Raw genomic sequence first — 16,337 nt, forward strand, 5'->3', positions numbered from 1 at the left:
TCTGTTCCAGATGTGCTCAGATGCTGTTTGCAGTCGGCCGAGTAGCAAAACAAACATGTACCTAATCAGCAGTAAAGGGCGTGTCTACTCATGATGTGGAGGAGAGAGTGTGTGTACAGGACTGATAGAGCCAAGCAACAGAAAGATAGAGATTGCGGATAAAAAAATAAAAAAATATAGGAAAATATCTGCGAACAAAAGAAGGCATAATCCAAGAAGTAGGACCCATGTAAAATATTGGACCAGATTTCCAGCACATTAGAGCTCTCAAGGAGCTGAATCTCTGTGATCAGTTATATATATATGTGTAATGTAGACAGCATCACTGATTATAATGAGGTATTTTGTTGCTTTGTGCCACTGGGGCACTGGGGTGTAGACTGTGCAAGCAATTGTATAATTAAGGGAATTAAACATAGGCCTAGGCATTTGAAAAGACATTATGAAATATACTCAAGCAATAATTCCAAAAAGAAAGGGTAGCATCGGACTTAATGCCAAACATAGCCTAGCTATTCAAGACACATTGCTGTGACATTTATTTGGATGACCAACATAGCAGACTAATGTTTTCTGTTAGATTAAGGTCATAAGTAAAACAATCCTTAACGTTTCAATAAGTAAAAGCACCTGTGTTGTCTGCAGTGTTTTCGTGAGTTATTATTTTTTTATTTTTTGGTTTGGCAGAATTTTTCCAGTTGTGATGCGCCAGTCATTAAGTGTGTTGTGGAGCGGAATGACTCAGTCATTAGGTTTGTGCTCCATTGCCATTGTCAAAGACTTAAATCTGCTCCAGTCGATGGAAACAGTCCTTAAGTGTGTTGAGGTCAGTCTGTTTCAGCTAGTCATTTAGTGTGTCCCCAGCTTAATGAGAGCAGTGCTGCTTTGTTTACAGAGGTTACCGTAGAAACATCACCATTTCTAAGTTCCATAGCACCTGCGGTCAGACAGTGGATTGAAGCTTTTTTATTGTTTAGCTTGTCTGCTGTTTTTGTTCAGACCTATATGAAATTTGGGCCAACATTTTGTTGTGAACCTTAACTTAAAGATGGAAAAGTAATGTGCATTCTAGAAATGTCAATACTTCAATAATAAAGTAGCATGCTTATTATGTATAATTTTGACTCATACTTTTCTGAAATGTGAAGTTTATTGTTTAATGATGCTTTTGAGTTTTATTTAGTTTATTTGTTTTGTTATATATATATACATATATGTAAAAAAAATTACAAAAAAAAAACGAAGCATGCAAAAATTCCATTAAATTAATAAAATATTTATATCAAATATATATATTTTTCAGTGGCAGTTATAATTAGATAGCAATGTGGACGCTTCCTCCATTCTAGGCATTATCAATTTTATTTTAAATGCATGCTCCTATAACCGACAGTGAAGTTTGCAGATGTCCACACGATGTCACTAGCCTTTCATTTTACACAATAATTTTACATGACTCCATTAAGCTCCGCCTCATTTTGTAGCTTCCGGAGCAGAGATGCTTTGTTCAGAATTCGCCATTATGTCTGGAAGGTGCTATAGTGCGTGATTCCGGGTGAACACTCAGATACTATGCTCTTGGATTTACATGACTTTGGCATATTCAGAGGATTTAGAGACAATGGCATCCAAAAGGCAATCAAGATTCCGGGTTTGGATTTCTGTGTACTTTTTGTGTTGGCTTTGGAGTATAGCGGGCGGACAGCTGTTGTATTCAGTGACGGAGGAAGCAAACACAGGCACTACAATTGCCAATTTGGTAAAGGATTTAAATCTGAATATTCAGGACCTTGAGGTTCGAGGGTTTCATATTGTTCCGGGACCGAACAAGAGGTATTTCGATATTAATACTAAAACTGGAATTCTCCATGTCAGAGAGAGAATTGATCGAGAAGAGATTTGCGAGCAGCATATTAAATGTTCTCTGCCTTTAGAAGCCATGATTAGCTCACCATTGAACATTTACAGATTTGAGATAAATGTTGTTGACATTAATGACAATGCACCCGCATTTCAGACATCAGTCACACATCTGAACATTACCGAATCAACTATTTCAGGGGAGAGATTTCCATTGCAGAGCGCGTTTGACGCAGATGTGGGGAGTAACTCCTTAAAGAGCTACAAACTGAGTCCAAATGAACACTTCTCTCTGGATGTACAGAGCGGAGGAGATCAGAGTGTGTCCGCAGAGTTAGTACTGCAGAAAGCATTAGATCGAGAAAAACAAGCTGTAATTCATCTTACACTGAGCGCTGTAGATGGAGGAAAACCTCCAAAATCTGGCACAACAGAGATAATAGTTAACGTTGTGGATGTTAACGATAATATTCCTGTTTTCAGTAAATCCTTGTATAAAGCTAAAATTACCGAAAATGCGGCGCCTGGTACTCACGTGATAACTGTTCAAGCTGTTGATTTAGATGAGGGCGTAAACGGTGAAATAATTTATGCAATTGTCAAGCACAATACTGATAAAAATGTAGATTCTTTTTTGATAAATCCAGGAACGGGTGAAATTACTGTAAAAAAATATATAGATTATGAGCAGAAGAGTTCGATTGAACTTCGAGTTCAAGCGAAAGATAAAAGTAACAACCCGAGAGGAGCACACTGTAAAGTATTGGTCGAGGTTGTGGATATAAATGACAACATATGCTGTTTTATAACAAAGTTCGGGAGGAACAGTCGCAGTTCATTAACCTGATTAACACAAGTGGAGACCAATCAGTAATCAACTCATGACAAGGTATAAATGACAGCAGAACCCATCTCTGTTCATTGACCGTTTTCAGCATCCCGGTTCGCGCTGTCTGTCTTCTCATCACAGACCCGATTTTCCTTCCAGCAAGGAGATCCATACCGGGGATTTTTTCAGAAATGCTACTTTTTCTGACACCCATGATCATTAAACACGGCAGTTGAGCACCATCAAACGTCATCGCGACAGTTGCTCTTCTCCCCAAGCCACACGTCGTGGCCAATAGACCGTGCAAGCCGAGCTTACCTCGCTCGACACCACGCTCGATCCGATCAAGACCGGGCTCTCTTTGAGCGCTGGAATCGCAGCTCCAGCAGGCACCCAACCAGCCCGCTCCTCAGTTCCTACTGCAGCAGCAGCAGGCCTCTCTCACTTCCCGCCGCGGCTCAGCCCTTCACCGCGGCTTTTCCGGCCGAGGCGCAGTTTGTGGCCGCCTCCTCTAGCGGCACAGACCGTGCATCATAAATTAATACATTTTCAGGTGAAGACGCTAAATACAGATTTTCGGCTAGAAAGTAGTGCGGGAGCCGCGTGGAGATTCGATCACATACGCATGTGGAATTTCAGATCCAAATTGAGTCTCGGATGCGTACAAATATTTACACTTCCACGATTAGACCGTGGGCGAACGCCCGACCGGATGTGATGTATTCTAATCAGATCTATCGGTGCGAGGTCAGAATTACCTATATCTTGTTAACTATTATTAAATGTATTTAAATTATAAATATTAGAAATAAAAAGGAAATATATTACAATATATCACAATAATCGTAAGGGGGACCCTGTTAATTTTTACAAGCAGCATCTGAAAACATATTTTCTCTCTGTTATCTCGGTCAGTGTCATGTACTTGTCGAGGTACGGCCACGGCGACTCACTCCTCGGGATTAAATGTTCTCCGACCTCATCCTATGCCATCATTTCATCAAATATTTTTTTGCGTGACTGGCCAAGGAGTCGTACCATCCGGAGCAGAAGGTGGCGGTAATGCATCATAAAGATGATTGGTTGCTATCCACCTTAAACGCGAACAAGAGCGTCACTACTGATCCAGGATCAGCGATATTAGCAGTTGTATTTCCCGATTTGAGTTTGAGCTTCAGAAATGCTTGCGAAATGTAGCTTGTGTGGAAGCTACCGCACTACTTGGTAAAAGTAGCTTCGCTACTGAAAAGCTATTCGATTCAGAAAGTAGCGAAGCTACGACCAAGCTACTGAGAAATGTAGTCAAACTAGCTTCGCTGCTTGTAGCGACGCTACTGCCCAACACTGATTATTAATTTTACCATGTTGAACACGTCAAGGGAACAGTTGCTGCACGACCAGTATGCGACAATCGTTTCCAAATGCCGTGTGCTGTGGAAAGGAGGCTTAAAGTTGTTAAATGAGGCTATGACGTAGTCATCATCCACACGGAAATGTCCAAAGATATTACCTGCCTTACCGTGCACGTTTAAACCTCACTGAGGTTTTACAGACATAAGTTTCATTCAATTATTCTGGCAGGACCAATTTATTTAGGGGCATATTTCACCATCTACTGGCGTGATCACTACCCTCGTTTTGCCGCAGGACAGCAGTGTGAGTAAAATTCTGTTGTCTTTCTAGGACTGTAATATGAAAAGCATGCAAGTAAATATCTTTAGAATTGCTTGGAAGTGAATAGCACATAACTGCAATTAATGTTATTGCCATAATCATGTCTTGGTATGTTTTACAGACATAATGATATTCATTGTATAATGACATTCATAGTTTTCAGAAGCCTCTGTTTCCACAGTCTATACTACAACGTGAAACCAGTGTTCCAAATGTATCCATTAGGACTAGTGACGTGTCGTCCATGAACGAATCGTTCTTTTGAACAAATCTTTTAGCTGAACGAATCTTTTAGGTGAACGAATCGCTCATGTTATCCACTGACTCATATTTCTCGTTCAATGAAGTTTCTCCCTCCATAGCAGCGCGGCGCTATAAGCAGCGCATGCGCAGCTCAGTGAACCGGGTAACAACCATTTCATCCTGTCAAAGAATTACTCAACCTCGAGCCGATAGCCTTCGAGTATGAGGTGACAGAGTATGTGATTCGTTGAATGTAGTAACGAATACGCCCTTCAATGAACGAGTTTCATATGAGTCTGAACTAGATCTAGAGATCTTATCGTTCGTGAGTGAAATTACTGAACTGGCACACATGTCATTCGTGAACGAACTGAATGAACGGATACATGTCGTTCGTGAATGAAAATGAACTGGCACATAGCTTACCTTGTTCGTGAACGAAATTAGAGTAAACCGGGTTAGTCTGCTACTTAGCATGTCAATCTCGAAAATGCAAAGCGCAGTTATAGGTACAGTACTGTGCACATACGCTCGTTTTGATATTTAGCAACTCCACGTTTAATCCATAGACCGTAAAAGAAAGGTTTAATCCCCGATTTATGGATGTGAATTTATAATATACAACTGTTTGACCAAACAATTAAAATGCTAATTAGGCAAGAAACCTTGTGCTTTGTTCATCTGAACAACTCAATTAGACTTTATATATTGAATGCGATTACACACACATTTTAATAAAGCCAGATCAGCTTTTGTAACAAGTGAACGCGTTCGTTGACTTAAGACATAATACACTCTTTTTTCTTCCGCCTGGTGGCACATTTTGCGTAAAACGAAGAAATCATCACTGGACGAATCTGAATGAATCATTTTGGTGAATGAACTGAAAATGAACGAATCTCTAGAAAGAATCATAATTTCCACCACTAATTAGTGCTGCAACGACGCGTCGACATCATCGTTTACGTCGACTACAAAATACATTGACGCGTGTGAAATGCGTGAACGCGTCACACTGTTTACATCTCGCATAATGGCATACTGCGAATAATAGAATGCAACTTTCTTCACAAACCGAGACCACTGTTATTAAAAGTATGAGAATACTTTAAACAGAGGACAAATAAAATGGCTCTTTGTTCCCTTTGCAAAACCGATATGGTGTACCACGGCAGCACAACTGCGATGAGCGAGCACCTCAGAGAAAACATCTAGGCGCTCTCCGGTGTCTCCATGCAGTTTAACTGGTTACCCTGTGATCTGGTGACCAACTTCCTGGTTCAGGTCTGATATTCTTGCGCTGCGGCATTCTGAAAAGTTGAGATATTTTCAACTCGATGCGGTGCGGACGCGCTGAAAAAAAAAGAAAAAAAAAAAAAAAATAAAATAAAAAAAATAAAAAATAAATAAATAAATAAATAAATATATATATTATACATATATTATCTGCTCTGTTTTCCCCCGCATGTCCAGCGAGCACAAGTTTGTCAGCAGACGCAGTAAATATTTATTCGTTTCCACTGCCCGTCCAGCGAGCACCAGTCTCTCAGCGGACGCAGTAAATATTCATTCGTTTCCACTGTCCGTCCAGCGAGCACCAGTCTCTCAGCGGACGCAGCAAATATTTATTCGTTTCCACTGCCCGTCCAGCGAGCACCAGTCTCTCAGCGGACGCAGTCAATATTTATCCGTTTCCACTGCCCGTCCAGCGAGCACCAGTCTCTCAGCGGACGCAGTCAATATTTATCCGTTTCCACTGTCCGTCCAGCGAGCACCAGTCTCTCAGCGGACGCAGTCAATATTCATTCGTTTCCACTGTCCGTCCAGCGAGCACCAGTCTCTCAGCGGACGCAGCAAATATTTATTCGTTTCCACTGCCCGTCCAGCGAGCACCAGTCTCTCAGCGGACGCAGCAAATATTTATTCGTTTCCACTGCCCGTCCAGCGAGCAACAGTCTCTCAGCGGACGCAGCAAATATTTATTCGTTTCCACTGCCCGTCCAGCGAGCACCAGTCTCTCAGCGGACGCAGCAAATATTTATTCGTTTCCACTGCCCGTCCAGCGAGCACCAGTCTCTCAGCGGACGCAGCAAATATTTATTCGTTTCCACTGCCCGTCCAGCGAGCACCAGTCTCTCAGCGGACGCAGCAAATATTTATTCGTTTCCACTGTCCGTCCAGCGAGCACCAGTCTCTCAGCGGACGCAGCAAATATTTATTCGTTTCCACTGCCCGTCCAGCGAGCACCAGTCTCTCAGCGGACGCAGTAAATATTTATTCGTTTCCACTGTCCGTCCAGCGAGCACCAGTCTCTCAGCGGACGCAGCAAATATTTATTCGTTTCCACTGCCCGTCCAGCGAGCACCAGTCTCTCAGCGGACGCAGCAAATATTTATTCGTTTCCACTGCCCGTCCAGCTAGCACCAGTCTCTCAGCGGACGCAGTCAATATTTATCCGTTTCCACCGTCCGTCCAGCGAGCACCAGTCTCTCAGCGGACGCAGTCAATATCTATTCGTTTCCACCGCCCGTCCAGCGAGCACCAGTCTCTCAGCGGACGCAGTACATATTTATCCGTTTCCACTGTCCGTCCAGCGAGCACCAGTCTCTCAGCGGACGCAGTAAATATTTATCCGTTTCCACTGTCCGTCCAGCGAGCACCAGTCTCTCAGCGGACGCAGTAAATATTTATTTGTTTCCACTGTCCGTCCAGCGAGCACCAGTCTCTCAGCGGACGCAGTAAATATTGATCCGTTTCCACCGTCCGTCCAGCGAGCACAAATCTCTCAACGGACGCAGTAAATATCTATTTTCATTATTATTTTTCTTTCCTCTGTCTGTCCAGCTAGCCTCAGTCTCCCAGCGGACGCAGAAAATACCTATGTCTCTATCAGTCCGCGAGCACTAGTCTCACAGCGGACTCAATAACATCTATTTTTCCTCTGTTTGTCCAGTGGGCCTCAGTCTCCTAGCCTGGTAATACCAGACTCTGTCTACGAAGCAAAGTGAAGTAGCGGAGTCTGCAATGGCATAATAGAGAAGTGTTTTCTCTCTCGCTAGGGGGCACTTGTCTGAAGTTTAAAATCATTGGTTACCCGTAAGCCAATCAGATACGTTTAGTTATGACGTATGTTATGCGCCTGTACAGCCGCATCGAAGCACAGACATCATGCATCGAACTCAAATCTATGATTGAACTTCCACTGTAAATCTGTTGTTAAACACTCTTCTTGTTCTGGCTTCAGTTTGAAAAAGAGTTGAATGTTCTCCATAACAAAGCGAATTGCATCCCGTGTCTCGTTTCCCATTTCCGCGGTCGTTTCAGTTTTCGATTTCTCTAACCTACGATTTAAAACTCTGTGCTTAACATCTACGTCACGGCTCTCAGCCCGCCCTCTGCTCGTTGATTGGCCCGGCTGTTTCCAGACCGGTGGCAAACCGAAAGCTCTGACGCTGTATCAGACTGAGTACAGAAGCGAAATAAAATTGAGCGGAAGTAGGAAGTCTGTCGTAGTCAGGCTATCAGTCTCCCAGCGGACACCGTAAATACCTATTTTTCCTCTGCCTGTCCAGCGAGCACTAGTCTCTCAGCGGACGCAGTATGCATCCATCTCTTCCTGTTCTTCGTCCAGCAAGCCCAGTCTTCCAGCGGACGCAGGGACATAATTCGTCTCCCATATCTGTCCAGCGAGCCTCAGTCTCCCAGCGGATGCAGTAATATCTATTAGTTTCCCCTGCCTGTCCAGCGAGCACTAGTCTCCCAGCGGACACAGAAATATCTATTGGTGTCCCATGTCTGTCCAGCGAGCGCTAGTCTCTCAGCGGACGCAGTAAATACCTATTCATTTCCTCTACCCGTCCAGCGAGCCTCAGTCTCCCAGTGGATGCAGGCACCCGATTCGAACGTTATCACTCGATTGAATGGGGCGTTATCAGCGATTATCAGCCCATAGGTATGGGCCAGGAGGGGCCTCCTGTGCCTACTAGTAGGCTCAGAGGGCTGTTATCAACCATTCACATGCTTAATCACCCACACATATACAAGTGAAGACTCCAGATCCAATCCCAGAATTCCTGTGCTCACCTGTGATCGGAGGTCTACTGGACGAACGCGGCAACGTTGCGATATTTCCAGCGTAATATTTTCAGGTAAGACTATTAATATGATACAACTGAGCATTTAAACTGTTATTAATTAGCCAGTAAGGGAAAATTGCGTGCCATGATTGTTGGCATGAGATAACCGTATTGCGATGTGTCTGCAAACGTTATTGCTGACGTTAGGCCATATTACGTTATTAGCCTGTCGTAACGTTAACGTTGCATGCTTTATGTGTGCATTAACGTTGCTAATAAGCATGTTTTTACGTACAAACGCAACTTCTTTGTGCTGTTACTCCTTTCGAGCTGAATCTCACATAATTGGTTAGCGCCTGACAGCATTATGTGTTTTATTTATGGGGAGTAATATAATTTATTTATTTAAATAAATGTAATAGATTAGATATAATATTTAGGCTATAATATTATAAATTCGGTTTGTTTGTATTGGTGACGTAATATGTAAATTATATTTGTGCGGCACGCGAAACTTGCACTTGGACAGCAGTGCAACCCACTGGAAAAAAAGTTTGAGAACCACTGCATCAGAGCGTATACTACAATTGCGCCCCATCGGCAAAAGTTATTTTTCATATTAATGTTTCATATGTACTGTTTTATTTGCACTCTGATTTGCGTTTCGTGTAGCTCAGTTGGTAGATTATTGCCTTATACCTTGATATGTAATCATTCTATCATGGGTTCGATCCCAGGGAACGCAAGTGCACGAAAATGTATATGCTCAATAAATCATAATTTAGCATGATTTCAGTGAGGGTTAGGGGTTGGGGTTAAATGTGGTCATTCGAACGAATAAGCCACCTAGTAAAATATGTACGAAATACTGTGAGATCGGTGTAAATAGTCCACACATTGCATTTAAATAAACCTGCGTTTTGATTGGTAATGACGTAACACGTCATTTCATGACGACAGACGCAACGCTTCGTCAAGGTGCTTACACAAACGTCGTTTATGGTCGTTTTTTATTTGAGGACTGCCTTTCTGTTTAGCTGTCTGTCTTACATTAGGTGTCTTTGTTACATTAGTGGCTCTTTACCTAACTTTTTTATCTTCCTTTACAGCATACATTTCCAGCTGTTTGCAAGGACTTCTGTGGCAAGTTTGTTTTATTGCTCCATGTCTTTGTTGAACCATCAAAAATTTGGTTATGGGCTGTTTAGAATTTATTGTTCACAAATCTGTCTTGTACAAATTTCTCTCTGTTTATGTTTTAGGTTGAAGATGGCCCAGAGAGGTAAGCCTTACAATTGCATTAGGCAAGAGTGTCTGAGAACGATGGTATGATCTTTTTTATTACTGATTTATTACTGACTATATACTTCTTTCTTTGCTGTTATTAAACAAGAGAGAACTCACATTAATGGGAATCAAAAGGAAACCCTCAAATCATTTTTTAAAGATGGAATGACACGAGTTGGTTCACAATTAATACCAAGAGCTGCATCAGCTACTGGTTTGGACACCAGTGTGGTAGAAGTAAGGTTTACTTTAGTGCCACACTAACAAACAACATGTCAGATAAATAAATAATTCTGCTGCACTGCTTGTATAAATGATGTGTTTAGTTAACATTCGGTTTAATTGGTGTAATATCCTTTTGCTATTTTTTGTATTTCAGAACTGGATAGGTAATTACAAAAGATCTCAAACGACTAATGCTTCATCTGAGCCCCGTCCATCAAAGGCCAAAGTTCAAATTAGAGAGCTGTCGCCTTACAATCTTTTTTGTAGGGACATACTCAAAAACAAAGGTGAGAAACAAAATTTAAAGACTGTTTTAAATTTTTATACTAAATTGTTTCTTTTCATACATGATGGCCTTGTTGACATATGAGGGTCATGAAACAGATTTTAATGATAGTATTTGGCAAGTACTTCACACATGCAAATTGCATTCATCAGTTTAAGAATGCTGAATGTATTGAAAAGAATCATCAGGTCATCTACTTTACACGTTATCTTGTTTTCACAGAGTTGTTACAGATAAATGGTTTTCACAACCCTAAGTACTGATTGTCGTTGTATGAATTTACTTTACAAAGGAGATGCTGACTCTAATGCGTTAAGTTTTCTGTGCATCTATTTTTTCTTCAGGCACAATGAATGATATAAAGGGCAGGTGGGCCACATTGGGGGAAGATGCAAAGCAGAAATACATCCAGGAGGCAGCAGCACTGAGGGCACATAGGCAGGCACAGGACCTAAACCCTGAGATGAGGGATGCCCGAATTAAAATGCACCTTAAGAAGCTGAAGTTAGAGGTTTGGAAACAGGATTCATTTGCTAAGCATTAGTAGTATTCTTAAAGTATTAGATGGAAGGATGATCAACAGCAATTGTGGCAGAACATTGTGTTAGACAACTAGATTGTTTATCTCTAGTTTTTATCATAATTTCAAATGAGTTCGTTACAAAAAAATATTCCAGCTGATTTTTGTTTACAAGGCTATCAACATCAAATATTCTCACATTGAAGAAACTGTCAAAGAATCATACCACCTTCTCAAACTAAATTCCTACTGGTTGAGCTAGTCTATTCAGATCAAGGTGGTCAATTAAAGCATTAGTAGTCACAAATGGCTATGAGTTAAATTATTAGTTGCATTTGGACTCGATATAAACACAGCTAATGAATTGTTAAAGGGTTAATTCACCCAAAAATCAAAATTATGTCATTAATAACTCCCACTTATGTCGTTCCAAACCCGTGAGACCTCCTTTTATCTTCGGAACACAGTTCCAAAGATATTTTAGATTTAGTCCTTTAGACCTTTCTGGACATGGACAGTGTACCGTACACACAGCTTCAATGGAGGGACTGAGAGCTCTCGGACTAAATCTAAAATATCTTATACTGTGTTACAAAGATGAACGAAGGGCTTACTGGTTTGGAACGACATGAGGTATTAATGACCAAATTTTTGGGTGAACTAACCCTGTAATGTAACCCTGCTGGTCCCTGACCACTTATTTGCCACGTACAACAATACTGTTTTTATATATTGCCAAGCTCTGTTATGAGTTGTTTCTTCAGTGTGTGTTGGATTTTTAAAAGTAGGTTTTGTGTATTTTGTGTATAATCAATTATTTACTATTTTTGTGGTTGTCGTCTTTATCCAAATATTGTAAAGGTGTCCAAGCTTGAGGATTTGGGTGTGGAAACCGCCATTTTATCATTTGACCGCAAGAAGTCCTCATTAGAGGTGTTTGAACTGAGCAGCAAAGGAGCCACTGATTTTCTCGATTCAACAGACACAGTGAACAACTTTGCACTGCATTTCAAAGGTATTGGTTATATGAAAATCCACAGAAATGGACTCAATCCCATAATAGTGCATATATACATAATAGAGTTTTATGAAATTAATTGTTGTCTGTTGTTTCATCTGTAGCCAGCTCCTCAGCCGCAACACCCTGTACCAGAGAACATGTCAGTGTTCTGGTAGGAAAAGTGAAAGATCTATTCAACAGAAAATATAGTAAGCATAAGTTCAAATACTTTTAAAACTGATATTAAAAAACTGCTAAACTTGATAACCTAATGTACTTTCATGAATCCATGGCATTGTTATCAAATGAAGAAATTATCTAATATGCCCATCAACCATTAGATTATATCATCTTACCAAAAATCAATGTTTGCAGCCTTTACACTGGCTATCAACTAGAAGGGAGAGTCAAAATTGTCCAACTGTGTAACATTGTGTAACATGTATATGTGTGCCCATGTCTTTCAGAGGAGGCCGGAGGTACCGGAAGGCTCCCCTACCAGTCCCTAGTGAATCAGGGCTTGACTATTAAAGTTTCTGGACTGCCCAACAGCCTTACCCTGAAAAAGCCTTCCTTTTATGGAAGGAACCAATTGGTTGGAATTTTGCAAGCTGCAGATGAGATTACATTTGAAATGGGTAAGTGACATTACCAGTGGTTGTCTTCCTCCACTTGTGTTTTGGCAGACCATTTGGCTCTATGCAAAGTGTTGAAAATAAGTTAACTAAAGAATAAAAAAAGGCCTAATATAAGTCTTTGTATAGTGTTGGGCCATTGCATCTCTGTCCCTTCACCCCAACCAGTCAAGGTGGATGGCCGCCCAGGTTCTCACCCTGAGCCATGTTTTTTCTTGAGGTTTGCCTCTGCCTCTTAGTAAATGGATCATATGATGCAATTTCTTGTTTTCCTCTTTCTTAAGTGTATTATGTAGCTGTTAGTGCAAGTATAAGATCTGTAGAGTTACAAAGTCTCAAACCCAAAGAGATATTCTTTGTAAAAGTTACTGCTCAGCCACACCTTCCTAAAACACTTCAGTTAAACAAGCCCCCACATCTCTATGTCAGTGTGTGTGTATACGCAAAGAAAGATGATGTAACTTTTTTCTCGCCGACGCCGTGTTTTTCATTCAAAAGCCAAACTATTTTGTTTGGCCTTCCAAGGGCTGTTCCAGAACATTTTGAGGACTGATTCTAGCATCTCAGAGAGCACAGATTGTTTCTATGTCTTTTTCTTTTATACGATAACAAATGCAAACTTACCAATCTGATACATTCTGGTCTGAGTCGCACTGGCAAAGTTGATCTATCAGCTTGGTCATCTGCAACATCAGATTCGGGCTCTAATTGATAAGGTTACATGTTAACATTAATTCATCGTGGGAATTGTTGGATCCTTGTTAATAATATTATAAAAGTACGGTCTAGACCTACTTTGTTTAAAAAGTGCTGTGAGATAATTTTTGTTATGAATTGGTGCTATATAAACAAAATTTAATTGAAATTGATTCTGGTTATAGAAAATCTGTATGTGTCTTTGAAAGCTTGTAAGGGATGTGACACTCTTTCTAGTTTTGTCATTATAATGCAACACAATTTATAAAAAGGCACCTCTCCAGAATATCCTATATAGCTGTTTAGTTGAATGTGACTAGTAACTGGCCCTTAGCAATGGTTTTAATTTTTAATGCTAAATGCAAATAACATTCCTTCATTGATACTGCTGTGTGATTCATTATTTTTCGCCAGTAATGCATGAAGGCCATTTTTTTGTTTTGCTCATATTACACAATTGTTTTTTTTGTTTTGTTTTTCCCTAAAAATATCAATCAGAGGCATCACAATGTAGCCACACTGACATGGGGAATGCAGAGGGAATGCCCGAGCAAATGGATGCAGAAGGTACGCTGAGTTGTTTTTATTTTATCTTAAAATAAATGTATAACATTAAACTTAAGAAGCATAGTTTACTAGCTATGTAACTTATTACGTATCTAGTATTCATTTGCACAGTACATTTAACAACGGTATACGTTATTGTAATAATACTAAATCAAAAGATGACATTTTCACCTTTGTGTGATGTGTAATGCTTTCATATCACCAGACACAGCAGAAGGCATCCAGCCGAAGGCAGTGGAGGAAATTTTAGAGGCCGTGTGTGAAAATGGTATTTCTTTTATTTGTTAGTCATTTTACCAAAGGCTACAAATCAGTTTTTGGTATTGCTTAAGTTCGAGCTTAGTTAAAAAATTGTTCTGAGAAGTCTGCCATTGACTTTTGACACAAAGAGAAAAGCTCACTTGTTTGAAAATTAAAATGTTTAAATACAATATTTATCCAGGTGACATTAAACAGCATATAAAAGGTTGATATTATGATAATTTTACAATTTGAATCAACTAAATTGAATTAATATGCAAATAATTATTAGTAATTAACTGTTGACAGTATAAATGCTGACAAGTTGAATTATGAATTTGTAATTAAGTTGTTTTGTTTTATGTACTTTAGGTGTACAGCAGATGGAAGAGTCCTCAGAAACAGCCACCACTGTAGCCATTGTGATGACTGAAGATAAAGGTACTGTATCTCTCCACATTGTGTTTATTTTTATTTACTAGGAAGTCCCATTGAGACAAATGAGCTCTTACTGATAGTAAACCTGGCAGCAAAGATATAAAAAAAGAGGCTGTTTCAACAGATTACAATACTACAATAAGAGCAGATATGTAAACAGAAGCATGGAATAGAACATTTTAAAAAGACGACTGTTAGAGTGACAAACTGACAAAATGGTGTCCAATTTTTTAATTTAGGATTAAACTGCATTTAATTAGATTCACTTTTAAGTCTTTCACGGTTCAGATTCCAGGCATATTCTACAGAATAAATTAACAGCCTTTTTCAATCTCTGTATCGTATAAAAATATATTGAGAGTGCAAATGATGATGCCCGGTACATTTCTTAACAATGCAAACTTTTCGATATCAGTTATGGCCTTACAGTTAATAATCATAAACCTGCATCAATGTGAAGGTAAGCTCTGGAAGCAGCTGAAGAACAAAGTGGTCATGAGATTTTAAAATCAAAATTTAGTTACCCCTCTGTCTCAGGTTTGATTTACATTCATATCTGAAATGAAAAACCCAGAGTTTGCCTTATTTCAGGGTTATACTAAAGCCACTCTCTGAAATGGAAAACCTGCTTTTATCTTATGATTGATTATCAGCTAGATCTGAGATCAATTGATGTGCAATACCCCACATATTCCTTTGGCAACAGTTAAAAATGAACAAGCTTCCTTTGAGATGTTGCTTTAAATATAGTTATGAGTATGATTTAAACTAACTGGCTTGACTTTAAAAATATTTGTGTTTTTCCTCTGGTAGATGGAGGCAATTTGTGCTGTGTCTGCCACATCCATTTTGATGATCGGAAAAAGAATGCAAGAAAGAAGTGGCGCTCATGGTCCCAGTGCACAGTGTGCGAATCTTGGTCACACACAGCATGTGGCTTTAAAAAGAACATGTGCGTTCACTGCCAGGGTCAAGACACCATGCAAACACCCTGAATAAGTATCATGTTACTTGTTTGGGTTGTTTTTACTGTGTTGATGGCCCCCAACCCATAAACACACACACACACACACACACACGATACAAACATATGCTCATAATTTATTGTAATGACTGCACTTCACAATAAGAAGAAAATTGTGATATTTTTGTTATTTTCATCCATACCAATTTTTATTTATCATTGTTGTTTCTTGGCACTATCATTGTGGTCTCCTTTTATACAGGACTTACGTAGGGACCAATAAAGTTTTATTGTACTGAATCGAGTCTACATGTTGTTGTTTTTTATATTTATTTATATATATATATATATATATTTCATCATTGGTTCAGGAGGACTGGGTTTTAGCAAGGCCCTCACCTGAATATTCACAACAGTGGGTCAGAGTATGATTTCATGTAATGATTAGATGCTTCACATACCTTTACATTTTGCACAGTTTTGCTGTCGCTAGGAGATGCTTGGCAAAAAATGTATTGAAAAGATGGTTACTGGTACTTGTAGAAACTTTGGTATACAGCTGAACACTACAATTTATTTATTTTAAATGTAAAGGGTTTCTATGGCATTGCTAACTTCCACTCTGAAGTATTTTCTTCACAAAAACTGTTACGCTTTTATTTTAATGATAAACATTTAAGAGAAAATGTGAAGGGTATCATTTTATCTTTGTTAAGGATATCAAATTGTTTCTCCTTGGATTCAGATTAAATAAAGTGTATTTTCAATTTATGTGAGAGGACCGTTGTGTTCCACTT

At 39.7% G+C, this 16,337-nt stretch overlaps 3 protein-coding genes across 15 annotated transcripts in view; all 3 read left to right on the forward strand.

The window, feature by feature from the left end:
• Window positions 1–16,337, forward strand: part of LOC127971204 (protocadherin alpha-C2-like) — a 150,820-nt gene that overhangs the window by 83,864 nt on the left and 50,619 nt on the right. The gene's annotated exons all lie outside the window — the stretch shown is intronic.
• Window positions 1,323–2,707, forward strand: LOC127971238 (protocadherin gamma-C3-like). The gene has a single exon (XM_052574139.1). The coding sequence runs from the start codon at window positions 1,589–1,591 to the stop codon at window positions 2,705–2,707; it is 1,119 nt and encodes a 372-aa protein (XP_052430099.1). The 5' UTR covers window positions 1,323–1,588.
• On the forward strand, window positions 8,547–15,840 carry zgc:113176 (uncharacterized protein LOC554708 homolog). 2 transcript variants are annotated; one of them, XM_052574136.1, is made up of 13 exons: window positions 8,547–8,754; window positions 9,792–9,825; window positions 9,945–9,964; window positions 10,076–10,206; window positions 10,349–10,481; window positions 10,825–10,991; window positions 11,862–12,015; window positions 12,123–12,209; window positions 12,468–12,638; window positions 13,830–13,898; window positions 14,104–14,166; window positions 14,511–14,579; window positions 15,390–15,840. In XM_052574136.1, exons 3-13 carry the CDS (start codon window positions 9,952–9,954, stop codon window positions 15,569–15,571), a joined length of 1,239 nt encoding a protein of 412 aa, XP_052430096.1. In that variant the 5' UTR covers window positions 8,547–8,754; window positions 9,792–9,825; window positions 9,945–9,951; the 3' UTR covers window positions 15,572–15,840. The 2 variants fall into 2 exon arrangements, with proteins under 2 accessions (XP_052430096.1, XP_052430094.1); XM_052574134.1 differs by having other exon boundaries at window positions 8,547–9,964.

This window comes from Carassius gibelio, chromosome B14, assembly GCF_023724105.1.
Source record: "Carassius gibelio isolate Cgi1373 ecotype wild population from Czech Republic chromosome B14, carGib1.2-hapl.c, whole genome shotgun sequence".
In the NCBI taxonomy this organism is placed as follows: domain Eukaryota; kingdom Metazoa; phylum Chordata; class Actinopteri; order Cypriniformes; family Cyprinidae; genus Carassius; species Carassius gibelio.

Bases quoted from the DNA above. Each gene is read 5' to 3' on its own strand.
- LOC127971238 (XM_052574139.1), top strand. From the start codon at position 1,589: ATGACTTTGGCATATTCAGAGGATTTAGAGACAATGGCATCCAAAAGG.
- zgc:113176 (XM_052574134.1), top strand. From the start codon at position 9,682: ATGGTCGTTTTTTATTTGAGGACTGCCTTTCTGTTTAGCTGTCTGTCT. The intron at 12,016-12,122 runs GTATTGGTTATA...TTTCATCTGTAG, and splicing joins CTTTGCACTGCATTTCAAAG to CCAGCTCCTCAGCCGCAACA. The intron at 14,167-14,510 runs GTATTTCTTTTA...TATGTACTTTAG, and splicing joins AGAGGCCGTGTGTGAAAATG to GTGTACAGCAGATGGAAGAG.